At 43.1% G+C, this 12,650-nt stretch overlaps 1 protein-coding gene across 1 annotated transcript in view; it reads right to left on the bottom strand.

Moving 5' to 3' along the window:
• The window catches only part of ADCY10 (adenylate cyclase 10), a 77,377-nt gene that overhangs the window by 60,316 nt on the left and 4,411 nt on the right, over positions 1-12,650 (bottom strand). Inside the window, exons 6-10 of the mRNA XM_035010910.1 lie at positions 11,185-11,281; positions 7,053-7,141; positions 4,460-4,651; positions 2,129-2,247; positions 1,017-1,093 (exon numbers count right to left, since the gene is read on the bottom strand). Of these exons, the coding sequence (XP_034866801.1) occupies positions 1,017-1,093; positions 2,129-2,247; positions 4,460-4,651; positions 7,053-7,141; positions 11,185-11,281 (574 nt within the window). The remainder of the gene's footprint in view (positions 1-1,016; positions 1,094-2,128; positions 2,248-4,459; positions 4,652-7,052; positions 7,142-11,184; positions 11,282-12,650) is intronic.

The raw sequence follows: 12,650 nt of genomic DNA, 5'->3' as shown, positions 1-12,650 counted from the left end.
TCATTAAGTGTCTGCCTTTGGCTCAGGTCATGATCCCAGGGTCCTGGGATGGAGCCCTACCTCCCATGTCGGGCTTCCTGCTCAGCGGGGAGCCTGCTTCTCCCTCTCCTGCTCGCCCTGCTTGTGCTCTCTCTCTCTGTCAAATAAAGTCTTTTTTTTTTAAAAAAATAAAGATTAATGAGTCAATTCATGCGCATCACTTTCAACAGTGCCTGGATGCTAGTAAGCCCTCAATTAATGTTACAACTAGCTAGGTTTTAAATATAGTACTTTAACACAAACTTAAGCACTTCTGATCAAGATATTCTTTTTTTTTTCAACTAACATCTTCTTTTGATCAAGATATTCTTTTTAAAAACTGCTTATTATTCAAATTTGACCATGCAATAAAGCATAGTATCATGAATCTCCATATACCTGTCACCTAGTCCCAAAAGCCACAAATGTGTGGCCAATCCTGCCCCACTCTCACTCCCATCTACTCTCCACCCTGTATTATTTTGAAGAAAATCTCAGATATCCAATCATTTCAGACATAACGATTTCAGTATTCCAGATGTATTGTTTCTGAATATCTCAAACTGAAATAGGGTTGAGGAGGGAAGTCAAAGCAGCAAAATCTTGAGATAGCATTTCTTTCTCTTTTATTTTGAGATTAGTATTATTTATCAGGAATGCCAATATTCTTAATTTTCTTTAGGATTTTTTAATGGGAATTAAGAGGCGTAACTGTCTAATGATAACAGGCAATTATTACAAAGGCCCTGCCCCCGCCTCAGTCCATGAGCTTAGAGCCTCCGTTGCTCCCCTCGAATGACTACATATGTGATACCCAGGCAGAGCCCCAGAAACACGCACTTTGCCAGCATCAAGATGCCAATGGGCAAAGCTACATGGCTTGGTTCATCCTGGAAGACTATAGGTTTAGAGGGCAGGGCCCACGTCTCACTCAGTTTTGCCCTTCCTCCCACAAAGCTGGGTGGCAAGGCGCAGCGAGATGAGCTAGCTCAGCACACCTGTGTACTCATGTCTCACAGAGTGTCCAACGATGCCACAGAAGACAATCCCACTGGCCACGCCGATGGAGACGGTACTGGTGCCCGGAAGAAAGCGAGAGAGTTGTAAGGCGAAAGGGAAAGATAATGAGCAGAGAGAACGTGGGGAGGGTGGGGGCATGACGATGAACGGGGCAGGGAGGGAGGGAAAGGAGTTTCAACAAGTAACTGTATTCTGCGGTGGGGAGTTTAGGGCCACTGTACAGGGCCTAGAGCTGTGAAGGATGGACAGTTTGAGACGCAGAACTAAGTTCTTAGAAGTGATAAATCAGTTCGCTTTTCTGCTCTTTTTAAGTATTCATCTGAGGCACTTTTCTAGAAAAGAACCTCTCATCACCCTAAGCGGACTCTCAATGAAGAGCAGCTGTGGTTCTAAACAATTTAACTTATCTTTGTTATTGCTAGAAAGAATAAAGTCATTATTTTGAACAGAAGTAACTCAGATGTAGTATGTGGCATCAGAAGCTAACTTCGTTAGTACATGAGGATAACCGAATATATAGATGACTAGGGGCTGACATGGTGGAAATATTTAGAGCAAGGGGGTGATACCTGTTTGTAGCTAAGTAGAACTAAGTGTTGGGTCACTGGGGTGCTCAGGTTAGATGATCCTGGGGGCCTGGGCTCTCAGGCAGCCAGGGCTGGGGATAGTAAACCTTACTTATCTTAACAGTTTTACTGTGAGTAGAACATCTTGAGGCCAGATCAATATATACATTTCCAGCCCAAGGACTCCTTGTATCTCCTGGTTATTAAAAATCAATGCAGGTCTCCAACATGGTGTTGGTAGTTCAACCTCTACCAAAAAGTAAGCCGGAGGATCGAGAGACAACCCAATTAGGTTTTCTTGCAAACCTGCTACATTTAAACTTTGTAAGGATGTCCTTTCTGCACTTGGCCTCTACGGTCCCTTTATCACTGCACCGGGGCTGGTTCGGCCCTGAATAATGAATACAAACAGAAGGGCTTCCAGACAGCTCTCTCCTTACTTCCTGTTCCCTGACCCTGTCTTCTCTCCCCAGATACTACAAAAAGCTCAGGGATCACCAGATGGGATCAGGGGCAACACTCACTGAATTTTGTGAACCTGAGAGCAGAAGTCAAATATATCCACAGCACTCTCCAAGGCATGAGTGACCTCATCAGGAGCCTTTTCCCCAGGGAAACCAAAGACACAGAGGAAGGAGCAGCCCTGTGAGGGAGAGAGTCAGCAAACACAGCTGGTGCAAGGCGATCTTTGAAGTGGACCAGCCAGAAGGCCCAGTGGAAGGTGGGTAGCAACTTTCCCTGTCTGGATCACATTTCATCGTGATTTTTCTCCTACCTATTTTATGTTTAGTAAACTTCATCTAACTTCTAAGTGCATCAGCAGCAGTAGGGCTCGAGCCTGAGGAGGGCTTGCTTTTCTCTAGAGATAATGGGTTGTATGGGGCTATGTGTGCCCCCACCTGTCTCTTCCCTTTCAGTCAAGATCTTCTGCTACAAGGTGCTAAGTGTAGATCTGTGTAGGCAGCACAGAGCAGTGGAAAGGTACCAGCTCTGCAATCAGAAAATCTGTGTTCTCAGGCCCCTTCACAAGTGTGGAAACTTGGGTGGGGGGATGGGGTAACCGGGTGATGGGTATTAAGGAAGGCACGTGTTGTGATGAGCACTGGGTGTTACACGCAACTAATGAATCATCGAACACTACATCAAAAACTAATGATGTACTGTACAGTGCCTAACTGAACATAATAAAATTTTTTTAAAAATTAAACAAAAAAACCTCAAGTGTGGAAACTTGAATAAGTCAACTACACTCTGTGAACTTCAGTTTCTCAGTTTGCAAATGGATATAACATAGACCTGCCAAGGTTGCTTTTGCTACTTTGTGTGTGTGTGTGTGTGTGTGTATATTTGTATATATATATATTTGTATATATATATACAAAGTTTGTAAACTACTTTATAGTATATATACACTTCTCATAGTATATTACATATATATAATATATGTATATATATAAACTATAAACTACTTTATAGTATATATACACTTCTCATAGTATATTACATATATATAATGTATGTATATATATAAACTATAAACTACTTTATAGTATATATACACTTCTCATAGTATATTACATATATTCCATATTTTATATAGAATACATACTTTATAGTGTATATATATATATTTTTGTAACGATGTTATATTTGTAAACATAATATAACATTATATACATATATAATATAAACCTGATATACAGTAACACTTTGTGAACTATAATGTTCTTTTTAGATATTGTTATTATTCGTAGGGAGAAAGACTTAAACTGAGAGTGGTTTTTCTTGGCATGACTTTAACTGTTCTGAGCAGAGATTAAACTCTGAAGCTTGGCATTCTTAGTATCAATCACTTAAAAAATTACCTCAGTCAGATGCTGTTGTCTATAAGGAAAGAGCCTAATAATTAAAGGACAATGAACTACAAATTTCAGTCTGTATATGTTATAGCCTGATGATATGCAAAAAAGAATGCCTTGATTTCTTCAACCCTCTCCAAAAAGAGTCTAAGGGTCAGATCCTAGTTGGTGCCGGGCTCTGTCTTGATGGGAGAAAGGAAGTCCTGATTCAGGTCTGTGTAAAGACTAGAGGGTAACCCCTTTCTATAGAATGCCCAATAAATGAATGAGTGTGGGGCAGTAATTTAGTGCAAAAAGATGCAAAAACACTTGAGATGGGGAATCCATGCTCACTATCACTTCTGTGGTAACGTGCCAATTACACTGTTCTTCTCTGAACTGATTAAGAGCAGATTAAAAACACCCAGAAGCTAGAGGTGCCAACCCTCATCCCCACCCCCGCCCCCTTCCTCCCTCCCTGCTTTGGCCTCCCTCCCTACCCCCACCCCACAAAGCTGGAAGGGGAAGGAGGTGTAGATATGGCAGGTAGGGATTATTAGAAACAGGCTTCTGGGGTGTGAAGGTTACTAGACACCTGACCTAAAATCTCCGGGAGATGTGGGGCTGCAGATGTGCCTACAGGGAGAGCTAGTCAAGCATAGGGCTGAAGGGCAGAGCCTGGGAAGGCGGCCTAGCGGGATTTGAATCCAGCCCACTATCCACTAACTGGATGATCACGAGCAAAACTTAATTTCACCTGTCTCAGTGTCTCAGTGTCTCAGCACCTACCTCTTAGAGGAGTTCTGAGGGTGAAATGAGTTAATATGTGTAAAGGGTTGAGAACAATTCCAGGCACATAGTAAGTGCCAAATCTACCATATAAGCTCTTTCTATAACTACAAATAAAGACGGATATTTTTAGGTTAAAAGTCTCTTCTCTTCCGCTCACCAATGTCCATAGGTGGGAGTGCCAACCTTAAATTCTCGGTAGGTTCCCACCCCTGAGTTCATATTTACCTTGTCAAACATGAAGACTTTATTGATTTGGCCTCGGAAGACCCTCAGGACAGAATTGATGTGCACACAGGCATCCTGGATGGCCGAGCCTATGACTTCTGCTTTGTCTTGGTCCTTAAACATCAGGTTCACGAACACAATTGTCACTGGGCGAAGCTCAGACAAATAACCCCGAAGCTGTTTGTCATCAATCTGTGGAGTCGAGAGCAGCTTTCCTTAGTGTGTGTCCTTGGCAGTGGATTCTTTGTCACAACCCCACCTCCATGACATTATCCCTGGAGGCAACTAACCTTCTGAGGTTCTCCAGAAAGCGGAAGTTATCAGAATGTACGAGGTGCAACATGGCAGAGTCAGCCCAAAGCCGAGCAGATGGAAATGGAATGCACTATCAAAATCTCTTCCGGTGTGAACATCCAGACTTGCTCATGACCACCACACCCTTGCCCCAGCTGCTTGCTCCCTAGTGCCAGTGGGAGCCATCACAATAACAGAAAGAAGTACTGTTCCTTTTGACTCTCTTACAAGTTAGGGATAAGGACAGCATGTTACATAATCCAACCTGATATTTTCACAGCCCGGGACCGTCCGGAATACTTTCACATTCTATCCTACTTTGTCTTCAAATGAAATAAAATCAGCATTATTATTCCCACTTCACGGATTAGGTAACTGAGACACGGAGCAATTACACAAGTTTCCCAGGGTCATACAGAATCTGGATCTCCAGGTTCCTAGGCCAATATTCCATTTAGGACTCGCACCTGCGTCCCCAGGCGGTATATTTCATTCCACTCCTCTCTTCTCTCCACCCCGCCCACAACAGGCCCAGGGAAAGGAAAGAAGCGCATTCCCAAATGATGCCTGCCTCTCATCATTCTTGAATTTTGTTTAATTAAGTGCAAAGCAAACCAATGGGGGAAAATAATTTCATTTTCTCTCCAAATAGCACAAAAGTATCAGATTCTCCATTGACAACATAAAACATATCTTCTAGACAAAGGAGGGAATTGTGCATAGGGAATCCTGCGGTCATGCTTCCTAACTGGCTGGGACAGTCCTGGTTTCAGGTAATTTTATTCTTTTCATAAAAGATGATTTAATAGGGGCGGCTGGGTGGCTCAGTTGGTTAAGCGTCTGCTTTCAGCTTGGGTCATGATCCCAGGGTCTTGGGATCGAGCCCCAAGTCGGGCTCCTTGCTCAGCTGGGAGTCTGCTTCTCCCTCTCCCCCTCCCCTGCCTTGTGCTCTCTCTCTCTCAAATAAATGAATTAAAATCTTTTTTTAAAAAAAGATGATTTAGTAATCTCTAACTAATCGATGTGATGACTTTCTTTGACTTCCCCAATAAATCACTAAATAAGAAATTAATATTAAATAAATATTAAAGATTAAATCTAGCAAAGAAATGAGTTAAAAATTATTCCACTGGACTCTGTGGCCTGAGCTTTGATTGGAAAAATGCAATCACTGCATCTCTGAGGATCTCTATTCTTTAGGTGCAGTCTTGGTACTGTGTGAAAGGTTTGTCTTTTGCCTCCTTTCTGCCCCCTCAGCTGTATCTCTTTACCCGGTGTTCATCATTCCTACCCACAATTTTCTTGGTGGCTCATGGAGTCTATCTTGCCTTCCCTTCCTGTAAATCTTGCTCTTGGCTGGTTGCAGCTGAAGCAGCATAATGTGTCATATCTTGAGGGGTCAAACAATTGCAGATACTGGAGGTAGGGCTTCTAAATTGGGCTGAAGATGGAGGGATGTGTTCTGATTTCACTTCAACTCACACTGGGAAGGCAGCTGCCCACTGTTCAGGCTTGCCTAAGATGTCCTCCAGGACACAACTGCATTTTGATGGAATTAAAGATTAAAACATGCATATATTAGGAAGGTGTTCAGCCTGTGCAAAAAAAATGTAGGATTCAGACAGAACAAGGTTCAAATCCTAGCTACATCTCTTACTTTATAACCTTAGAAAAGTTCCTGGTATCCTTCTGGGTCTTTGTTTTCTCATATATAAAATGGGGATAAAGCTGTCTAGCAAGAATTGTGGAGAATAAATACATGAGAGCAGAATGCCTGGCATATGGTGAGTGCTGAGATTCACATGAATTAATACATTTAAGAAAGCCTAGATCTAAGCGAATAAAAAGGGAAAATTTTAGGGGGTGGAGGAGGTAGTTCGGGGCATTCTAATTATCTTTATTGTTAACTCCCAAAGCTCCAGATCTAAGGTGAGTGACTTAGAGAAACAGTGTAGCAATGTTAATTCACTTGCGATCTTTTGACTATGTGGGGTATACAAAGGGTGACCATATGTTCTTGTTTGCTTGGGGAAAAAAGTTCCCATTTGTCCAGTTGTATAAAAACACACAGTCATGGTTTATGCCTGTTGTCAGAGTGTAATTATGAATAATGCCTCTTTTAACTCTTAAAAATATCCTGATTTGAAGAACACATTTTGTAGTCACCTACACATGGAGAACGTCAGCCCCATCTCTTTTTAGTTCAATGAAACATTTTACTAGCTACTGGTTTTCTCGATCTTTCCTGATGTCCAAGATCCCTGATAATAAAAGCCAATAAATCAAACTGTGCAAATACCTGCTTCAATATGCTTTCCATCACATACTTTTGTAGGGACAACTCCAGCTCAGGGTCAGACTCCAGCATGCATGCAAGCCTCAGGAGGTCTAAGAGAGCAGAAGGAGGGGCAGGATCAGAAAAGGAAGCATGGTTTTGCAGAGCTAGAGATAGGAGTCTCCCAGTCCCCATTCCCTTGGGTGGTGGTCTTCGCAGTCCAGTCCGGGGACTCTGGGACATCTCGTGGCCAAAGAGAACCAAAGGAAGTCCAATGAGAAGTTCTATGAAGTTGCAGGTTTCAGAACTCAGTGGCATGGAGCTCAAAACCCTGTTATACTTGTCATCACACTTCAGAACTTGGGGAGACTTTTACTTCCAGACTTGAACTAAAGCAATTGCCACAGGGGATGTGAATGGACAGATGCGAGGATGACAACAGAAAAGGAAGACAGAATGAAGGGGACGACAGAGGTGAAAGAGCAGCATGGGTAAGATTCAGGAGACTTCTGATCTCCGGGCTTTTCATCTCCGGTTTGATACCAATTCATTGTGTGACCCTGGACAAGTCACCTCACTGCCCTGGTGGTCCCCCATTTTCTCATCTGGAAAAAAAAAACTCAGTGGGGTTTCATAGTCTCTATGGATCCCTTCACTATGATGGTTGACAGTTCCATACTCTAGAATGGACTAATAGGAGGTGGAAGGAATGAGCTCGAAAAAATAAAAAAACAAGGGAGAAAAAGTGGCAATAGGCTTTCAGCACGGAATAGAATAATAGTGCAAAAAAAGATGAGAAGAAAAATAAAAATGGAGTCTGAAAAGGATATAAATTAAGAAGCGAATTCAATTTAAACCATTTATTGAGTATATTCAAAGGCTAGTATATTCAAAATATCATGCACTACATGGGAATAAAAAAGTAATTAGGAAGCTTGGGCTTTTTCCTGGAGGCACTTACTCATTGGACTTCCAAATGTACTATGAGTGGAAAAGTTAAATAGAAAAAGAAAAGCTCAAATGGGCTAATAGATTATAAAGAGGAAGAAGTGATCAATATGAGATGGTTTAATAAGAAAGGGGTTCACAGGAGAACTAGAGAATTTTACCGGATCTTGAATGACTTCTGGCATATTTCTAGAAGGATTGAGGAGGGCATGCCTAGCAGAGGGACCATGTCAGTGAAAGTCAAGAATAAGCACAGTGTGTTAAAGGACTGGTGAAGATGCTAGCCTGGCTGGAATCCCGTATGAGTACTGGAGGTTAAGAAGAAATGATATGGGGGCGCCTGGGTGGCTCAGTCAGATAAGCATCCTACTCTTGGTTTTCGGCTCAGGTCGTGATCTCCTGGGTTGGGAGATCAAGCCCTGCGCAGGGCTCTGTGCTCAGCAGGGAGTCTGCTTGAAGATTCTCTCCCTCTGCCCCTCCCCCCACCACTCTCTCTATGGTTGGTAATTCTAGGGATCTGTCCTTGACCCCTCTAGGTCTTTCCTACTGACCTCTTGGAGATCCATTCCATTCATCCATGCTTGACATTCCTAGGACTCCCAGCAGACTGGGACTAGGATGAGGAAAGGAGGAGCCTAGGGCATGGAATTTAAGGAGGCACTACTCATCGTCTTGCAAGTTGCTTCCTTCACATAAGATCCAGCCCTACTTGCCAGAATTCAGCCCAGACTTTTGTCATGATTTCTAGACTCATAAAAAAAGCTGCCCATGGGTCATCTCTACTGGATGTCAAACAGGTACTCCAACATTAACGTGTTGTTAAAAAATTGTTGGATCTCTAAAATGGTTGGATCTCTAAAAAATAAATAAAATTAGAGAGCGAGCGAGCGAGAAACAGCATGAGAGGGAAGAGGGTCAGAGGGAGAAGCAGGCTTCCCGCTGAGCCGGGAGCCCGATGTGGGACTCGATCCCAGGACCCTGGGATCATGACCTGAGCCGAAGGCAGTTGCTTAACCATCTGAGCCACCCAGGCGCCCAAAATAAATAAAATCTTAAAAAAAAAAAAAAAAAAAAAAAAACTAAACACCCCAAAACCAGGGTGAACTGTTTTTGGTTGGTAATCATACAACGATGTGCAGGAAGGGTGATGTGCCCTGAGGACACAGAAGCTTCATGTTTGAGACTCTCCACACTTTACCCTAAGTGTCTCTTGATTTGTATCCTTTACAATAAAACTAAAATCATGAACACAGCATCTCCTGAAGATCTGTGAGTCATTCTAGTAAATTATTGGGAGCACTGGGGCAACCCCTAGATTTATAGACATTTGGTCAGAGGTACAGGGGGCCTGGTGATCCCAGAGCTTGCTGCTGGTGTCTGAAGTTGTGGCGGGGTGGGGGTGGGGGGGTGTCTTGGAGAGAATTTAACCTATGAAATCTGTGCTAACTCCAGGTACTTAGCATCAGGATTGCATTGTGATACTGCCGTGCCCAAAATAAAGTGTGAAGAGGCCCTATACTGAAGGCACCAGTAAGGTCTAGGGGATGGGATCAGGTAGAGCCCAAGGGGTGTCACTGGACCTTCTCCATCTCTGGAGCTTTTTGGTTCTTGGCCTTTCCTGATCAATTCTACAACAATTTCCCCCCTGCTCCACCTCCTGCCCCATTACATACTACAGCTTAGTAAACGTATAATCTACTCTTTGTAATGTTCAAAATACGTAAGACCTGTATGTAGATGACAAGGAAGAAGAATGATTCAAAGATGCTTCTGAAGTTTCTAATGTGGAGGAAGAAACAATTGCAGGAGAAAGGCAAGTAGCTGAGTTTAGACATTGTTGAAATCAATTTCTAGGCCCACGCCTGCGGTGCCATGTCAGCAAACCAAAACTTCGGGAACTGTCATGCCCCTGGAAATGCCCCACTTGACCAGAAATGCGGTATATCTAGCCAGCCAATCCCCAAATGCCAAGCCAATTCTCCATCTTCTCAGCCCAAACAAGGTTGACTGTGTGGCCCCAGGCAGTTGGATATTTTCTATTTGCTGCTTCCTTGTTCTTTATTGTACATCTTATAAAAGCTGCTTGTCTTCTGCCTCATTTTGCAGGTCTCTTAAAGGAGACTGTCCACTTCTTGAAGCATTTGAGTTCGTTTGCATCACCTAAATTGTCTTTAACAATTTTTTAACAACACGTTAATGTTGGAGTACCTGTTTGACATCCAGTAGAGATGACCCATGGGCAGCTTTTTTTATGAGTCTAGAAATCATGACAAAAGTCTGGGCTGAATTCTGGCAAGTAGGGCTGGATCTTATGTGAAGGAAGCAACTTGCAAGACGATGAGTAGTGCCTCCTTAAATTCCATGCCCTAGGCTCCTCCTTTCCTCATCCTAGTCTCAGTCTGCTGGGAGTCCTAGGAATGTCAAGCATGGATGAATGGAATGGATCTCCAAGAGGTCAGTAGGAAAGACCTAGAGGGGTCAAGGACAGATCCCTAGAATTACCAACATTTAAGGAACGAGAAGGAGACTAAGACTAAGTGGAAACAGGGGGCTTAAGGTAAAAGCAAAACTAAGAAAGAATATTCATGAACCCAAGGAAAGAGGAGAAGCTTGTGTCCATAAAAAGAGAGTAATCTAAGTAATCTAAGGCCAACCAGCTAGGATGAGGCCTGAAGAGAGGTCACCTGCTTTGGCAAGTTGATGCTCATTGGTGGCCTTGACCCCAACAGTCCCAGTAGACAGGAGAAATGGCTAGAAGCTAGATGTCAGGGGCTCAAGACTGAAGAGTAGGTGAACACATGCCCCCCAATGCACATGCAATTTTCACCCAAGTTTATTGGGTGAATAAATAAATGAGAAGATAGAAGAAGGAGGCACAGACATACAGATTACTCTTCTGAGAACTCTGGTGGTGAAAATTCGGAGGGGAAATTAGGGTTCATAGAAGTTTTATTTTTCCTTTCATTGTGGGGCAGACTTGCACATGGTAAGGGGGAAGAGTCATTGCCAGAGCAGAGATGGAGGGCCTGGGGAGGGTTGTGCTTGGAATCACTGTCGTGAGGAATGGGAAGGAGGTCCCCTTTGTGTGCTGCTGAGGACTGGGAGCTGTATTGAGGAGGCCTGCCACTTATAATAGAGCCCTTGGTGTTGGTAAGACCCTACTGACCACTGGTAGAGGCAAAGGCTCTTGTCAATGGAGTGTACTTACTTTTGTGGTCACCAGAAGGGTAATAATTCATGAAAGTCATACACTTTGTGAAAAATTCATCAAAGTTAAAAGTAGAAGGTGGTTTTAAGAAATTAACCTAAATAAAGAAAAAAAAGAGAAGTTTTCGGTTATTCTGAGGGTTGACCAGTCCTTTGAATAGAATTTCTCAGCAGAAAGGGCAGGTAGTATGTTTTTGCATGTCCAGGACATGGTAAACAGAGACTGGCATACTTAGACAACAAAGACCTTTCATTTGGATGTGATCACATTAAAAATCTTTCTGATTAGTCCTTAAGATCTCAAACTTCAGTGTGTACACACAAGGCCACACCAGGGGGCTCACCTGCATACTTTTCCACTCAGAACTTTCTTCTTTCTTTCCCTCGTAACATTTTAATGTAAATAAAACCTGGTTAAACTATATATCATTTCCTTCTTATATTTTAAGGATAAAAGGACAAAGGGGAATGATGCCCAAAAATGTTGGCGGAGCATCACCAGCAATAAGATTCATACCAAGATCAGGAACCCCATGGTATGACACACAGAATGATACAACCTCAGTTCTGTGGTGTTCTTGCCTCCCACCCCATATGAGTAACCTTAGTCCACTAATGAGAAAGTATCAGGCAAAACCAAATGGAGGGACATTCATCAAAATGGTCAATACTCTTATTAAGTATCAAGGTCAAATAAGACAAGGAAAAACTCAAGAATTGCTATTGATTGCAGGAGACTAAGTAAAAATAAGAACAAAATGCAGTGTGAGATCATGGATAGAATCTTGGAACATTCCACTGAGGATATTGAGTAGGAAACTGGTGAAGTCCAAAGAAGGCCTTTAATTAGTGAATGGTATCGTACCGATGTTAATTTTCTGCTTTTGACTACTGCACTCTGGTTATGAAAGATGTTAACATTCGGGGAAGCTGAGTAAGGGATATATGGAGACTCTGTATTAATTTTGAACTTGTCTGTGAGTCTAAAATTAATTAGAATTAAAACAGTTTCTAAAGTTATAAGGAATGATTGAAGAAGATGGGGAACAGGGAATTGTTAGCCAGCTAGATCATGTAGCCTGGGCAGCACTGCAGGGAGAGTGGTGGGTGAGTGTGAGGGTGGTAGACTGAGGCACAATGTGGGAGGGCCTCTGGCCTCCACCAGCGGCTACCCAGATCTCCACCGCCTCTCTGTGGGCCGTGCAGTCCATTCCCGGGGTTCAGCTGGTGGCACAGCTCTTCTCCCTGCTACGCACGCCCGAAGTCCAGTCCCAAGGACCATTCTGCTTATAGTCAGTCTTCAACCTCACCACAGTGTTTGCTACTAGGCAGGGCTGTGGGGAAAGTCTTCCCTCACTGAACGGCTGCCCCTGCTCCCCTCCTATTCTCACCCTCAGTGATCCCTCGCCCTGAGTTAGGAGGGTGTTGAGTAGTGAAAGTGATGGCCGATGGCGGCCCTCAAACAAC

The sequence above is a fragment of the Mirounga leonina genome, unplaced genomic scaffold, assembly GCF_011800145.1.
Source record: "Mirounga leonina isolate KUSES-001 unplaced genomic scaffold, KU_Mleo_1.0 Mir_154, whole genome shotgun sequence".
NCBI lineage: Eukaryota > Metazoa > Chordata > Mammalia > Carnivora > Phocidae > Mirounga > Mirounga leonina.
The sequence above is the reverse complement of the archived record's forward strand: the minus strand, read 5'-3'. Positions and strand labels throughout refer to the sequence as shown.